Raw genomic sequence first — 16,937 nt, forward strand, 5'->3', positions numbered from 1 at the left:
AACTCTTCAGTTTGTGTTTGGACCAAGGTTGTAAGGTGTTTGGAATGCAAGTCATCAACAGCATATCTAGATGGTTTCTGCATCAACAGCCTTTTCTGTACCCAGTGTGTCCAACCATTTCTTCATATTTCATGAAAAGTGCTGAAACTGATGAAATTGTTGAGGAGCGTTTTCAATAGTTTTCCAAGAAACCATCCAAGACTTCTTCCTCTTTCTTAACTACTTGCTGCTTCTCGGTGCCAGAGATGATAAATACAGTCCCACTTGGGACATTGATAATAACCAGCTGCCTCTCTGCCTCAGTATCTAATTATCCACCATTCAGTGACTAGACATTAAAACAGTCAATAAACAAATCAACATCCACCACCCTCTACCTCACTTTTTCTGTCAAGATGCTCAGTTACAATCTACCTCTTTGATCAAGTTTGCATTTATCTGCCCAAATATTTTCTCTGTGACTCAATGCCATATTATATTTGATAATAACTACCCAAAAATGAATTGGCCATGCTAAATTGCCCATAGTGTTCGGGGATGTGTAGGCTAGGTGCATGAGTCAGGGAAAATGTAGAGTAATAGGTGTAGGGGAGTGGGTCTGGGTGGGATACTCTTCGAAGGGTCTGTCTGGACTTGTTGGGCCAAAAGATGGAGGGATTTCTATGATAATGCTCCTATAAAGCACTCTGATGCTTTACTATATTAAGGATGCCATATAAATGCATGTTATTGTTGTCACTCAGACTGGGGAGAAAATATTCTCCAAATGAATCATGGCAGATGTTTGAAGAGAGATACTTTATTTGAACAGTAAAGGTTGCAGAGTATTACAAGCAGATTCCTGTGGGAAGGAAAACCCTCCTTTCCCCTTCCTCCTCACTCTGGAGAACTGATAGTTAAAACAAGCATAGACAAGTGTGATCTGTGCCTGTAGTTTACACCAACTAATCACTGAGACAATGAGATGTGATTGTGTAACAGATCAAGATTGGGATATCAGACAAGACCAGCGTGTTCCTGTCCAGTAAAGTAGGTAGCTCTATTTCTTCAGCTCATTTTTACTTTGTACCCTCTCTGTCAGAGCTCACTCTATTCATATTGAACACATGTTTTGAGGGGATTGAGACAGCAATGTTTAAACAATGGAAGATGGGATATGTTTGATAGAAAAAAGTTGCTTCTAAAGATCAAGAGGTCAAATGCCCAGAACTGTAGAGAAAAGATGAAGTGTTAGAGATTTCAAACAGTGATCAAGAGAACCATCTTAACATATGGATTTGTGAAACTGTGGTATGAACTTCTAGGATTATTGACTGGAGCACAAAGTTCAATAGTGGCAAGTGACTTTCACGTTTTCATCCTGGATCGACCTCATTCAAATCATTCGCTCCAAAGATTGGTAAAATGGCTGATGGTAATCGGTGTTAGCTAAAGGAGCTGAAAAAGCAGTGAATGAAATCTAAATGCAAGCAAACATCGATATAGTTTATCTTCATTTATTCTTATTTTAGTAAAGTGTAATAACAACTACAAAGACCAGGAATACGTATTATGCCCAGAACACACAACGATTTTGACCTGGCAATTGTTCAGATTAAACTGTCACATTCTATATTAAATACCATTGCAGTCTCTACAATCTGAGCAATAACGTTGATTGGTGAAATGTCCAGGGGGCATGTCAATCTGTAGTCAATGCACTCTTCACTAACTGTTGTTTGGTTTCCAACAGTTGTCTCTGTGAATTCTTCAACAACGTGTAGGTAAAAGCAAAGGATGACACTGCTCCGAAGATAGACTGAGTCATCGGACTGAAGTTACGTCTGATCCCAGTTATCATGCATGCAATGAGGCTGATTCCTAAGAAGGTATTGGTAACAGCTGGTAGTATCTTGCTTGACAACTGGCGATTCATTTCATCTTTCAGAATGGAACTGGGCTTGGAGATTTTGCTGGACAAACTTTGCAGCAACTTATAACGGATTCTCAGCTGTTTCTGAAGATATATCCACCCAACAAGTGTCAATCCAGTGGTAGTCATAAAAGACAACACTGGCACTGGTATTCGAACTTGCAATGATCCTGGCATTTGAACTCGTAATAGTAATTGTAATGCACCTACTGCTCCAGCAAGAATGCCAAACATCCTGACTCTCTTCTCTAACATCTTTGTTTTGGGTTCTGCAATTTCCATCACAATCTTTGGGATTGACAGCGTGAAGATGTTTGATTTAATACTGGGGAGATCCTTGGCGAGCGTGTTCTTTAATTTAGGAAGGTCATATTCCTCTCGATCAAAACTGGAGATCAGAAAAATAGCAGGTGGTGTAACCCCGACACTTTGGAAGTTACTGATACAGTCCTTGCGGATTCTGACCCAGCCTTCATTAAGGTCAGCACCTTGTCTCCCCAGTGACCGGGCATCATTGTCTATTTTGGCCCGGACATAGTAAAACTCTTTGCCTTGTTCTTGAATCTTTTTGGCAAGATCTGCGTCGTTCTCTCTGAATCGAGCCTGAGAAATAATAATGAAAAAGTCATAGCTTTCAAAATTCACCTTCTTTAGATAACGATTTAGTTCAAACCCAAAGGAATTTGTTCCTGGAAGATCCCAGAGTTGGACATTAGGCAGATCTTGATAAGGATACCCGGTTGGCTCAATCCTGGTTTCTTCATTCCCGGTTGGAGCAGCTCCTTGGTCATCACTCCGAAGTCCTCTCATTGCATTAATGAAGGTGGACTTCCCTGACCCCACATCCCCCATCACTGCAATGTTCAGCTGCATGTTGGTTAAATTGTGAGACTTATTCTTCATCTGAAGAATCACAGTTTCCAAATCCCCCATGTTGTCCAGACACTGTAGGTTCCTGCTCTCCTGAGGAGTGAAGAACTTGGAGAGGGTAGACTGGGCCATTTGATCTCTGCAAAGAACATCAATACACAAATGTTATGTATTCATGAATTCACGAATATTTGAGAAGTATCAAATTTTTACAGATTATTATTTGTCCTCTATGATATACTGTCCCTTTGATAACCGTTCAGTCTTGTCCCCATGTTAAGTAGTGCTGTCTAAAAAGTAAGACTCTCCACTAGAAACGTTTGATAAAGATTAATCATGGGAAAATCCAACTCTGAACTGATAATGACAGGCTGAAATTATTATTGTGTTGTGGAAATTGTTCTTTGGTGAATCAATGATGCGAACACTGATGTCGAACTGTAGAATCATACAGTATAGTTGGGCTTTTGTCCAACTAAATCTACATGAGTCACACCATCTAGAAAAGCCCATAGTCTTCAATGTTATGACAATTGAAGTGCTCATTCAATTACTTCTTAAAGGTTGTGAGGTTATCTGCATCAACATACCTCTCAGGCAGTACATTCCAGACCCTCACTGCCCTCTGGGTTAAAACAAAGGTTTCCTCAATCCCATCTAAACCTCCTTCCTATCACCTTAAAATTACTCCCTCTTGTTCTTGACCTTTTGACTCAGATGTTTTCTATTCATCCTGCCCATGCACTTCATAATCTCACACACCTCAAAACCAGTTCTGAGGAAGGGTCACCGGACTCGATTCTGATTTCTCTTCACTGAGCTTCTTTCAGTAAATTCTGTGTTTGTTTCTGAACTTATCTAGCCTCTCTTCACAGCTAAACTACACCATCCCACGGAACATTCTGGTGAAGCTCCTCTGCACCCATTCCAGTGCAATCGCATCCTTGCTCTAGTGTGGTCACCAGAACTGAAGATAGTATTCCAGGCTGTGGCCTCACCAAAGTTTGGCACAGCTCCAACATAACCTCTTTGCTCTTATAATCAATTGATTTTTGCTACTATTGAACTTTGTGCTCCAGTCACTAATCCTGGAAGCTAATCCCTCGTTTTCACAAATCCCGATGTAAAAATGTTTCTCTTGATCACTGTCTGAATCTCTAACATGTCAGCTTTTCTTTACAGTTCTGGGCATTTGAGCTCTCCATCTTTCAAAGCAACCCAGCTCCCATTGACCACATCCCGTCATTCATTATTTTAAGCATTGCCATCTCAATCCCCTCAGATCATGTGATTGTTAAAGGCCAGTGTCCTGTACATCTTCTCAACTACCCTATTAACCTCGCCTATTATCATCAGACAACCATCCCAAGTTTGCAGTGTTCCTTTGAGCTTCCTAGTGTCCTGCTGTTCATTGAGTATGCTGTGGTCTCATTACATCTTCCAAAGTGCATCTGCCCAATCCATTAAAATCCTCCTGTAATTTAGATTAGATTACTGACAGTGTGGAAACAGGCCCTTCGGCCCAACAAGTCCACACCGACCCGCCAGATCGCAACCCACTCATACCCCTACATTTACCCCTTACCTAACACTACGGGCAATTTAGCATGGCCAATTCGCCTGACCCGCACATCTTTGGACTGTGGGAGGAAACCGGAGCACCCGGAGGAAACCCACGCAGACACGGGGAGAACGTGCAAACTCTACACAGTCAGTCGCCTGAGTCGGGAATTGAACCCGGGTCTCAGGCGCTGTGAGGCAGCAGTGCTAACCACTGTGCCACCGTGCTGCCCAGAATTTAAGAACTTCTGCTCCATTATCCAAGTGGTTATGTCAGACAAGGGATTATACAATCACAGAAACTGTTCCTGCAAATATAGAACATAGAAAAGTACAGCACAGAACAGGCCCTTTGGCCCACAATATTAAAAGAGGAGACTATTTAGCCCATCATATTTACATCAGTTGTATTACCTCATGCCAACCTCCTGCCTTTTCCCCATGTCCCTGTGCACTATTTCCATCTAATGCCCTCTTCAATATCAGTTGAACCTGCCTTTACCACATTTCCTAGCGGTGCATTCTGTACCTTCATTACTCACTGAGTAGTTTTCTCATTGTTTTTCTCATTTCACCCTTGTTTAGTTTGCATATCACTTTATATCTATGCCCTTTCATTTTTATTCATTTTAAGTGTGAGAACAGCTCTCCCAATTTACTCAACCTAGCTCACTTGTGATTTTGAAAGTGTAGTGATCTTGAGGTCCTTGATTGTGATTGTTAGCCTCGGACAATCAGGAAGCCCTGACTGACTGATATAAACAGGAGATTGCCACCCGGGTGTTTTCCTATCTTCCTGGTGGTGGAAATTGAATAAAGATTCGTGCACTTTGTGTCTCTCACTGCGTCTCACACCTGCACACAAACACCATGGGTGCTGGGGAAAAAATAAGCACTACCACAGTTAGGGGGTAGTGTGGGGGAAAAATAATTAAAAAAAACAAGTGTCCCTCCAAAAAAAAACAGGAGATTGATCACACAGCATTAAAAAAAAATAAACAGGAGATTCAGAGGTCTTCTCAGTTTAGGGGACTGACTCTGTGCTGGCTGGTATTACAGTCCGTGTATTACTGTTAGTTTTGGCTTCCCTTCTGTTTTGGAGGGGGAAACCTGATTCCTGAACTGGCTGATTTATTTTGCCAGTTTGTTAACTGGTATTCCTTTTAGTGAGGACTGATTGTTAAACTCCTGATGCACACAATGTGTTTCAGGTGTAACTCAGTTTTCATTAGGGGATTGTTGTTGCAGTGGCTGGTTTATAGCCTGTGTGTTACTCTTTTCTCTCCTTTTTTTACTTTTGAGAAAAGGACAATGTGGATTTTGTGGTAGTGCTTAGCCCTTGGACTCTAGTTTTCTTTTTTTTTATATGTATCGTCACTGTTTTTGGTGTTTGGACTGAGCCCTTATGGAAGACATACATTTTACCAGAGGAGCTGTTCCTGTGGGGAGGCCTAGCCCTGGGACTGGGCCTCTGAAGATTGAACACCTTTGTGTGTGCTGGGAGATGAACACTTGCTATATCCTGGAGTTTGGGAGAAGACCTTTCCTTTGGGAGTGGACCAAACCCTCTGTGAGTTAACTGCACTTGTACAATGTACTGTTCCTGTGAGTGGGCCTGGTTTTCCAAGGCTGGGCCAGGACTCCATGGAGACTGAACACCTGTGTGCTGTGAGGTGTACATTTGCTGCCTTCAGGAGTGGACTCTGCCCTTGATTGCGGACTCTGCAGTTTGGAGTGGACTCTACTTATGATAATGCACATTGTATACTGGAGTGGACTCTGTTCTTGGAAATGGACTCTACATTTTGAAGGCTCTGTATAGATGGACTGTGTACCAGAAAGGACTCTGTTTTTCAGTAATTTAACCGTATCGTGTTGTTTGTTGGGGTTATCACCTGCACTATCTTGTGTGTCCCTGGGTCTGGCAGGTCTTACTATGAGCTGGGAGGCTCATGGGTCATCCTGAAAGCTGTCACCCCAAGAGCTGGAGGGTGGGTAGGCCATCCTGTGAACCTGAAGGTTGGTAGGCTGTCCTGAAAGCCGGAGGGTGTGTAGGCCACTCTGATGCCAGTTGCCCTGAGCCAGATGGTGAGTAAGCCATTCTGAGCGCTGCCCACCTGACCAGGCGTGATTGGGTGGGCTGTCCTAGAGGTGGTTGAAAGGTGTGTCAGGGCAGACTGAGAACTGGAAGGTGTGTAGGAGCGGGCTGCCTTAGTGGTCAGAAGATGGGAGGAATGGAGGCTTGTATTGTCTGCACTTTTTTATGTAACTGGATTGTTTCATGTACAAATTGTTGATTTCTCTTCCTGTTTGAAACTGGGATTTGAGATTTGTGCTCACTTCCCTGTAAACTGGTTAAACGGTAGGGTTTGGGGTTGAGCTCTGCTGCTCCACTCCCTTGTAAGGTATCTGTTGTATACAGCTGTAAATGTGAACTGTTTTTCTGTAAACTCTTTTGTAATTGTTTAATATAATATAACCAGAGATTGTTCCTGCTGGTACTGAGGAGACTTTCTAAAAGAAAAAACTATATAATCAGGAGATAAAAAAAACAATATAAACATGATATTACGCTCTAGTCCAGGGAGAGGTGAGTGCCGCAGGGAGTGGAGTGCATTATTTCCCCCTCCAACTCTATTTTGATTTAGTCCCTGCCCTCCTCTTCACTGTTTGATCACACAACATTGCCCGTTGACATAAAGGGCACTGCTTGTCACTGGCCACTCGAGTGTTTCCTTTCTTCCTGGTGGTGGAAACTGAATAGAGATTTGTACACCTTGTCTTTCGCTGTCTCACACTTGCACACACACAACATGGGTGCTGGGGGGGAAAATAAGCACAACCACTATTAGGCAGTAGTGTGGGGGGAAAACAAAGATAACCAGGAGGTTTAGGGGACTGATTCTGTGCTAGCTAGGTTACAGTCAGAATGTTGCTGCTGCTGTTGGGTTTTGTTGGGACAACCTGATTCCAAAACTGGCTGGTATTCCTTTTATTGAGGACTGATTTCTAAATTGACTGTGTAGATCAGGCAATGTGTTTCAGGTGTAATAGTTCTCGTTAGGGAACTGTTGTTTCACTGGCTGGTTACAGCCTGTGTTACTCTTTCCTTTTACTTTGGGAAAAGGATAAAACTGACTTTTATGGCAGGGTTTTGGTACTGGGGCTGAATCCCTGTGAGGAATTGTGCCTTTCCTGATGAGCTGGCCTTTTGGACGAGGTGTGTGCACGCGCGTGTACCAAACCCCTCAGTTAAATGCAACTTCACAATGCACTGTTCATCTGAGTGGGTTGGTGCTTTCTCGATACACCTGGTCTCCATGGAGACTGAACACCTGTGTGTGTACTGAGGGTGTATATTTGCTGCCTTCAGGAGTGGACTCTGTTACTGGTAATGGACTCTGTTTTGAAGACAACTGTTTCTAGTAATGGATTCTGTGTATTAGAAAGGATTGTTTGTTGGTAATTGATTTGTCTTGTTGCTTGTTAAGTTATCACCTGCACTGTTTTGTGTCCCTGTGTCTGACATGCCTTAGTGAGCTGGAAGGCTCATGGGTCGTCCTGAAAGCTGTCATCCTGAGAACTGGAGGGTGGGTAGGCCATCCTGTGAACCTGAAGGTGGGTAGGCTGTCCCAAAAGCCGGAGGGGGGGGTAGGACACCTTGACGCCGGTCGCCCTGAGAGCTGGATGTGGGTAGGCTGTTCTGAGTGCTATCATCCCAAAAAAGGGTAATCGGAATGGACTGTCCTACAGGTGGCCAGAAGGTGAGTTGCAACGGCCAAAGCTAAAAGGTTCATAGGGGTAGGCTGAGATCAGAAAGCTTATAGGATGACCTGTGCTCCGTCATCTCAGGGAAGGGGACGAATTGTCCTAGAGGTAGCTAGAAGGTGGGTCAGGGCAGTACACAGGCCAAATGGCACATTGGGGTGGACAAGAGCCAGATGGTACATAGGGGCAGACCAAAAGCTGGAAGGCAGGTAGGCCTTCCTCAGTGCTGTCACCCTGGGCAGGTACCAGGGCAGGCTATCAAATGTGGTTTCCTTGTTCAAGAAGGGGAGTAGGGATAACCCTAGTAACTATAGGCCGGTGAGTCTCCCTTCTGTTGTGGGCAAAGTCTTGGAGAGAATTGTAAGGGATAGGATTTATGAACATCTGGATAGGAATAATGTGATCAAGGATAGTTAGCATGGTTTTGTGAAGGGCAGGTCGTGCCTCACAAACCTTGATTGAATTCTTTGAGAAGGTGACTAAGGTGGTGGACGAGGGTAAAGCGTGTGGTGTATATGGATTTTAGTAAGGTGTATGATAAGGTTTCCCATGGTAAGCTACTGCAAAAAATACGGAGGTATGGCATTGAGGGTGCGTTAGAGGTTTGGATTAGGAATTGGCTGGCTGGAAGAAGACAGAGGATAGTGGTTGATGGTAAAGGTTCGTCTTGGAGTGCTGCTACTAGCGGTGTTCCACAAGGATCTGTTTTGGGACCATTGCTGTTTGTCATTTTTATAAATGATCTGGAGGAGGGGCTAGAAGGTTGGGTGAGCAAGTTTGCGGATGATATGAAAGTTGGTGGAGTTGTTGACAGTGAGGAAGGATGTGGCAGGTTACAGCGGGATATAGACAAGCTGCAGAACTGGGCAGAAAGATGGCAAATGGAGTTCAACGTAGGTAAGTGTGTGAAGTGATTCATTTTGGTAAGAGTAACAAGAGGATGGAGTACTGGGCTAATGGTCGGATACTTGGTAGTGTGGATGAGCAGAGGGATCTTGGTGTCCATGTACACAGATTTCTGAAAGTTGCCACCCAGGTAAATAGTGCTGTGAAGCAGGCATATGATGTACTGGCTTTTATTGGTAGAGGAATTGAGTTCCGGAGTCCTGAGGTCATGTTGCAGTTGTATAAGACTCTGGTGCGGCCTCATCTGGAGTATTGTGTGCAGTTTTGGTCACCATACTATAGGAAAGATGTGGAGGCACTGGAACGGGTGCAGAGGAGATTTACCAGGATGTTGCCTGGTATGGTAGGAAGATCGTATGAGGAAAGGCTGAGGCACTTGGAGCTGTTTTCATTGGAGAAAAAGTTTAGGGGTGACTTGATAGAGGTGTACAAGATGATTAGGGGTTTAGATAGGGTTGACAATGAGAACCTTTTTCCAAGTATGGAGTCAGCTATTAGGAGGGGGCATAGCTTTAAATTAAGGGGAGGTAGGTATAGGACAGATGTTAGGGGTAGATTCTTTACTCAGCGAGTCGTGAGTTCATGGAATGCCCTGCCAGTAACAGTGGTGGACTCTTCCTCTTTATGGGCATTTAAACGAGCATTGGATAGGCATATGGAGGATAGTGGGCTAGTGTAGGTTAGGTGGGCTTGGATCGGCGCAACATTGAGGGCCAAAGTGCCTGTACTGTGCTGTATTTTTCTATGTTCTATCCTAGTTGTGGTCGGAAAGTGCGAAGGGTGGTTAGGGAAGCCAGAGGTGGATAGGCTGTCCTGATCGCTGTCGTCCTGGGTGGGTGGGGTGGGGGGGTTGTGGAAACAAGACGGGCTGCCCTAGAGGTGGCCAGAAGATGTCAGGGTGGAGCAAGAGCTGGAAGGGTTGAAGGGACGGGCTGCCTTTGAGAGGCCAGAAGGTGGAAGGGACAAGTGGTTTGCTGGGTTGCCAGGAATGTCTGTTATATGCACCAGTTTTGTTGTTGGGTTTATCAGACTGTCTGCGTGTGATTGCGTCGAATGGTTCTTTTTTGATTGATGTAAGCTGGGATTTGAGGTTCATCCTTGTTTCCCTGTGAACAGATTGTGGGGTTTGGGGGTCTGACCTTGCTGCTCCTTTTCCCCTGTAAATTGCTGTTTCTTATGTACAGCTGTTAATGTTAACTGTTTGTTTGTAATTTGCATTGGTTAATAAAATATTTTAAAAAAAACAGGAGATTTAGTGTCTCCTCAGTTTAGGGGACTGACTCTGTGCTGGCTGGGCCACAGTCTGTGTATTACTCTACATTGGTTTCTGCTTTTTTTTTGGAAGGGGGGGGGGGGGGGGAACCTGAATCCTGAACTGGCTGAATTATTGAGCCAGTTTGTTAACAAATTCCTTCTTTATTGAGGAAAAAAAATGTAAACAGGAGATTCCCCTCCACCTCTCTCTTAATTTAATCCCTGACCCCCTGCACTTTTTTTTGATCACACAACATTGCCCTTTTGATGAGAAGGGTATCTGCTTGTCATTGGCCATTTCTGGTGGCAGAATATGAATAAAGTTTTATGCACTTGTTCTTCAATATGCCCTACACTTGCATATGATGTGGATGCTGGGGAATTAATAAGCACTACTGCTGTTAGGTGGTCATGTGGGGCTTTAAAAAATATATAAACAGGAGATTTAGAATCTCCTCCGTTGAAGCAACTGACTTTGAGCTGGCTGGCCACTGCCAGTGGACTGTGCATAAGTAAATGTAACTGACTTGGTGATTTGGATACCCAACCTCTGTGCAGGTTTTTCAGAAAGTCTTCATCAAACCTCTTCAAGGAGAGTAGTCAAAGTCCTTCAATCTATCCTCACTATTGCAGTTTCTCATTTCTGGAACCATTCTTGTAAATTGCTTCTGTAATCTCTTCAATGTGTTCACATCCTTCCTCTAACAGAGTGCTTACAACTGTAGACTGCAGTCCAGCTGAGGTCAAACAAGTCTCTTGTACAAAAACCCCATGGGTCAGCACGGTGGCTCAGTGGCTAGCACTGCTTCCTCAGTGTCAGGGACCCAGGTTTGATTCCAACCTCAGATGGCTGTCAGTGTGAAATTTGCACACTTTCGCCATGTCTATGTGGGTTTGCCCTGGGTGCTCTGGTTTCTTCCCACAATTCAAAGATGAGCAGGTCAGGTGAATTGGCCATGCTAAGTTGCCCATAGTGTTAGTTACATTAGTCAGGGGTAAATAGGGAAATGGGTCCGAGTGGGTTACTCTTCAGAGGGTTGGTGTGGACTTGTTGGGTCGAAGTGCCTGTTTCCATACTGTAAGTAATCTAATCTGAACTTGCTGGAAAAACTCAGCAGGTAGGCACCATCTGTGGAGAGGAAGCAGAACTGATTGTAGCGCAGTTAAATTTGGTATACCTGCTAAAGATGAGGTGGTAGATGGGGGCAAGAATAAATGATAGAGCCCAGAGAGAGAGGAAAAAGGATGGAGTAGACAAAAGGTTGGGTAAAGTCAGCCAGGAAGAATGAATTGGGGTCTATTAGTAGCTGACAACAGGTTTGAGTGTGATTAGCTGTCAGAGTTGACTTCTCCTTCATTCACAACATCTCCCTCCCACACCCTTCCCAAAACTCTGTTCATTTCCCTCCTCACTACCCAAGACTCCAGACACACCTTCCTGGTCACGCAGCACTTTACCTGCACTTCACTCAATCGAGTCTACTGTATTCACTGCTCACAGTTGGGTCGTGTCTACATTGGGGAGATAAAACACAGGCTGGGTGACCACTTTGTAGAACGCCTACATTCTGTGCACAGAATGATCTTGCCTGCCATTTCAACAAACTAGCTCCCCTTGCCACTCTCAGTTGGTCACCAGCAAGGTTAATGTTTGAAAGGATCCCTTCCCTATAGTTGGGAGTATTCATTTATAATTTTCAAAAGAGTCAATGTAATCACATTGATTTTAGGAAGCGATTCTGTACTGACACTGCCACCACGGCAAATTTGGTCCAACTTTCTCCTTTCGCCGAGTGATTTTTTTTAAAGGCTATGAACAGTTTTTGTCAGAGTTGCTTTTAAAGAACAATTTGACAGCAGACTTGGGTGTTCTGGCACATCTGATAGTATTGTCAACCATCCCTCCCATCACTTTGGTGATTATTTCATACCTCACTGAGGTAATGTTCTGGAAATAAAGTCCTGATATTCCTGAGTCGTCATGGAAGTTAAAAACTTTCAAAACTATGCAAATATCCCCAAATTACAGATAAAGCGCCAATCAGGTCTCTCTTCTGAATACGAATCACTATCTATTACAATCAATTAGATTCTAGCTACAGCGCAATAGTTATAAACCCACAGTATATAATGCAGCAAATTATAATTCAAATTCACTTATTAACTTCCCCTATTGGCACACACCCACATACATAAACATTGACACACATGCAAAACACACACACAGGGTAAAATAGTTATTGATGGAGGAAAACAACAGGAAAGGGAGTCTTTGTTTTTAGGTTCTATTGCTGAGATAATCCTTGTGGTTCTTCTGTTAGCTAGCACACTGCCTCAGTCATCTTTCTCCTGAAGCTTCCTCCAGTTAGTGAGAGATACAAGGTGGCTGGCTCAGTTCTAAAAGGTTTCTGACTTATCACTTAAAGGTCACAGCTTAAGGCAACTGTTGCAGGAAAGAGAAACTGGTTTTCTCCAGGCTTACAGTAAGTTTTGACTGCAGAGAATAGACAGGCTGTTCCTGAGCTAGGGAAGATCTAAACGCTTAGCTCTCTCTCTGTAACTTGTTCTCAGCCCAAGTGGTTCAGTTACCTGGGAACCAATCATTCAGTTGGGAGTTTCTGTCATCAATAACTGGTCTTTAACACATTGATCAATCATCTTCCTATTGTTAGCAAAAGTTGCTTCTGTACATCCCCTCAGCTCAAAGTTCTCTGTAATTACTACTTTTCCAAACGATCATATGCATGATACTTGGTGTGGGTATCCTGTATATTATTTTAAAAACTGCAGCCACCCTTTCAAACACTAATTTTAAAATAACTCTTTAAAAACTACAGACTGAAGAGATAAAATCACAAAATAAAAAGACTCAGTTCTTGCAATGGGACTTTTAATTGTTCCAGGTTGGACTTTACCTGCTTTTTGTGCACATGACATACCTAGACAATTTTCCAAGTCTATTTGCATGTCATGGTCACATAGTCATCGTGCCACTGACAAGAGCTATTCCCATACTAAATTACAATGGAGGGATCCAGAAGTGGAGTCCCAGGAATATGAGCATGGATCTGGGAAGTGGCAACATGGTCATGGACTTTAGAGATAATTAGAAAGTTGGAAATGGAACATTAGTTTACACAAATGGAGTTAAGGGTGGTTTTTAAGGAGAGTGGGGATGGTGGATAAAGTGGCAGCCCCAATGATAAGATGGAACAGTTAATAATATGGGAGAGATGAGCGGAAGTTAGACAACCAGAACAGGACTGAGGCAGCAGGAGCAAGCTGAACTTGGAGATAAAGGGGAACAGAAGAGAAAGGAGTTAAAATGTCATTTTGTAACTTTCACTGACTGTATTTTTTTTCAGGGCCGATCCAGTACTTTCTCTGAACTCTGCACTTCAGCATTGCAAATTATTGGCAAGGAACTGAACAGTGCACGGACATTCCACTCAGAGATCTGACCCTTGGGTGGAAAAGGAAAATACTTACTTTGTACTGTTCCTCCACTGCTTTTTCTCTGCAGATTCAGGGTGTTTTTGAAGCACGGACACCTAAAATGGCGATGTTTTAGTCCACATTAAGCAGCTGTAGGAGCTTTTGGAGAAAACGAAACTGCAACCGAAGAATTTTTCAAAGGCAAAGGGGAGGGCTCAGAACGGACCGGGCAGGAAATGGAGTGCCCTCTGTTCATAGGCGCAGTAACACTTTCCATAATTAAAAATCGTGTGCCTCACCTTCAGATATCATTAGCGATAAAAGATCAAGATTTATTTTACATTTTTATTAGGTGGACATCAACTCGGACAACTATTTTATGAGCTTTATTTTCACGTCTTTGTTATTGGCTGAACTAGGAGAATGGTCACTGTTGAATATTACACAGTCTGAATTTCTATGAAAGAATTTATCCTGTTACAGCGAGAACTCAAGCTTCCATTTTTAAGCAAACACACTTGGAGTTTTTATTCTTTGCACTTTTAACTAATGAGGGATGCGCATATTCAAAATGACAGCATTCAGCTTCCCTTGCAGGGAGCTTAATGGTCTTTGTTTCCATTTGCGAAGATCATTCAAATAACCAGGTTCGGTCTGTATCCCTGAAACCTTCAGCAAACAACTGCAGTTTAAAAGGCCAAATTACGATTGTGGAGAGGTCACTGCTTGGCGCAGGATTTATTAATTCTTAACTAGTGTGTTGGAGCTGGACAAAGTTCAGACATCCCCCAAATTTCAACCCCTGAGCAAGAAGCGTTTGTCATTGCCCACAAATGGACAAGGTAGAGTTGAATTTGACGCGGTTCGCAGAGAATCGCTATCAAGCATGCCGTCCTAAGGACGAGGTGAGCATTTTGTCAAAACAAGCCAACTTGTTGATATAAAAGTCTTGAGAGGTGCCAATGAATTGAGGATTTTGATTTCTTTTTGTTAATTGCAGAGTGTCACTGTGAAATTAAGTACATTTCCAAACTACCAATTCATTGCCAATGAAGACCATTGCAGTGTTCCTGTGGTGGGACAAAACTGTGCGTTCTCATCTTAGAATGTCTAACTTTCCTCTCTGTCTCTCACGCTGCCACCAATGATCCTGGGAAGGAAGGTGATGAGAATGTGGAGCGAGGTAACTGGTCCTTAAAGACCGATTACTTACTGTCGATGATCGGCTGTGCTGTGGGTCTGGGCAATGTCTGGAGGTTCCCTTACCTGGCTTACAGAAACGGAGGAGGTACTGTAGACAGGTCCACAATACAGAGGGGCGGGGGGAAGCAAACAGAAGTAAATGAAGGGATTGATAAAGAATTTAAATTCAATCTACTCAACAAGATAAATGGTATGGTTTTGGATAATGCTGAAAGAGGGAATAATGACTGGAGTACCAGCCAGAATCTATTCTGTGTTTAGCAATATATTTTGTGTTGTCATGTGGAAGATATAACCAGGTGCTAATTACAACCCATTTTTGAGAGGAGGAAAGTAGAGGCTGAGACTGGAGAAAATTGCAGGTTAAACCAGTCTTGGGTGCTGGTGCCCTTTTCACCAGGTGGATGTTAGTGAGTCAGTCACTGACACTCTAATGTGAACTATTGTCAATTGATAATTTAATCACTTTTTGGGTAGCCTTTTTAAAAAAAAAGTCTATTGTGTGGATATTCTTGGGGGAGGTTGGAAACACTATTTTACCAAAGAGAGGATCCAAGAGTCTAAGGACTTCCTAAAGTAACAATTCATTTTTCAGTAAGAATGGATCTTTTGAATCAGCCCAGGGTCGAGACGCTTGTTTCTTTTTTCAGCATCTCTCTGCCGTCATGTGTTACATCACACTGCCACTGATATTTGCTTAGTCAGGTATTAAACAATCACCAAAAAGGAATAATAGTGAAACTGCTTGTAAGGCAGGAATGCAGTAGGGTTGGAATTGAGACTCATATCATTTCAGTTCAGTTTTATTTTGAACACTGTAAAAGGTGCAGGAAACTCTGGCCTGGGCTCTCATCAATAACCGCACGGTGGGGGGAGAGAAAATGGCCAGAAAATGATGAGGTAGGATTCACTCCAAAACTAACTTCAGGGAAATTTGCAACACAAACCCTAAACCTTGATAGAGGAGAAAAATTCAGGAGTGCTGTGTAATTTGATGGCCCACATTTCTGATTTGATGTCATCATGTCCCATTTGAAACTCTATATTTTCAAAGAAACAATGAACTCTCCATTTTCAGGAACGTTATCATTGTACGATGCCTGTGCCAGGATTACGGATTGTATTTTCACCCTAGCAATGATCTATAATGAACTGAATTCTTGTTAAGCAGAAGAATCAAGAGTTATTGAGGGTAGATGAGAATATGGAATTCAGATTTCAAACAGCCAGCCATAATCTTGTTATAGAGTCATAGAGTCAATTGAGTCATGGAAACAAACACTTTGGTCCATCTAGTCAATGCTGACAATTTCCTGAACTAAACTAGTTGATTGGCAGAGCACAGTCAAGGGGCTAAATAGCCTAATAAAAGCAAAATACTGCAGAAGCTAGCAACCTCACAGGAAGTCTGAAATAAATAATAGGTTAAACGGTCTTCCTCCTAATTCATACATTCACACAAATTCCCTGTAAACTGTTTGACTATGCTGAAATGGACCACTTTTTTTTGTTTTGAATTTAGATGCTGAATAACCTTGCATTCTGGTTTTAATGTTAATATAAAATGGAGCCATTTGTTTCTTTACTTAACATCCACTCCAAAACTGTCAACAAGACAGGTGAGTCCAACATTAATACAGCCTTTGTCAGTTTTCATTTCCTCTCTTTTCCAGGTGTGTTCCTTATTCCCTACACACTCATGCTGGCACTCATTGGCATACCAATGTTTTTTCTGGAATCTTCCTTTGGGCAGTTTGCCAGCCTTGGACCTGTTGCAGCCTGGAAAGCTGTGCCCATGTTGCAAGGTTAGGGTTTATTCAGCATCATAAGGTTGGCAACAATTAAATTGAGTAATTGGGGAGTAATCTGAATTAATACCACATATTTTAGAGTCATGTGCAAAGTGAAAATTGCAGCTTTAGTGTTTAATCATGCTAATATCCTGTTTGTAATTTTATGATCAGAATGCTGTTGTACTGTCCAGAATCTATCATTTACCTTACAGAAAGAGACACATGCAATGGCTCTT

At 42.8% G+C, this 16,937-nt stretch overlaps 1 protein-coding gene and 1 pseudogene across 1 annotated transcript; one reads left to right on the forward strand and one right to left on the reverse strand.

The window, feature by feature from the left end:
- Positions 1–1,480: 1,480 nt before the first annotated feature.
- On the reverse strand, positions 1,481–13,908 carry LOC132820187 (interferon-inducible GTPase 5-like). The gene is made up of 2 exons (XM_060832155.1): positions 13,760–13,908; positions 1,481–2,921 (listed from the first exon to the last, which is right to left on the reverse strand). The coding sequence occupies exon 2, from the start codon at positions 2,912–2,914 to the stop codon at positions 1,682–1,684; it is 1,233 nt and encodes a 410-aa protein (XP_060688138.1). The 5' UTR covers positions 2,915–2,921; positions 13,760–13,908; the 3' UTR covers positions 1,481–1,681.
- A 630-nt stretch (positions 13,909–14,538) lies between these two features.
- LOC132820316 (sodium- and chloride-dependent neutral and basic amino acid transporter B(0+)-like) overlaps positions 14,539–16,937 on the forward strand; it is a 45,700-nt pseudogene continuing 43,301 nt past the window's right edge.

Source organism: Hemiscyllium ocellatum, chromosome 11, assembly GCF_020745735.1.
Source record: "Hemiscyllium ocellatum isolate sHemOce1 chromosome 11, sHemOce1.pat.X.cur, whole genome shotgun sequence".
NCBI lineage: Eukaryota > Metazoa > Chordata > Chondrichthyes > Orectolobiformes > Hemiscylliidae > Hemiscyllium > Hemiscyllium ocellatum.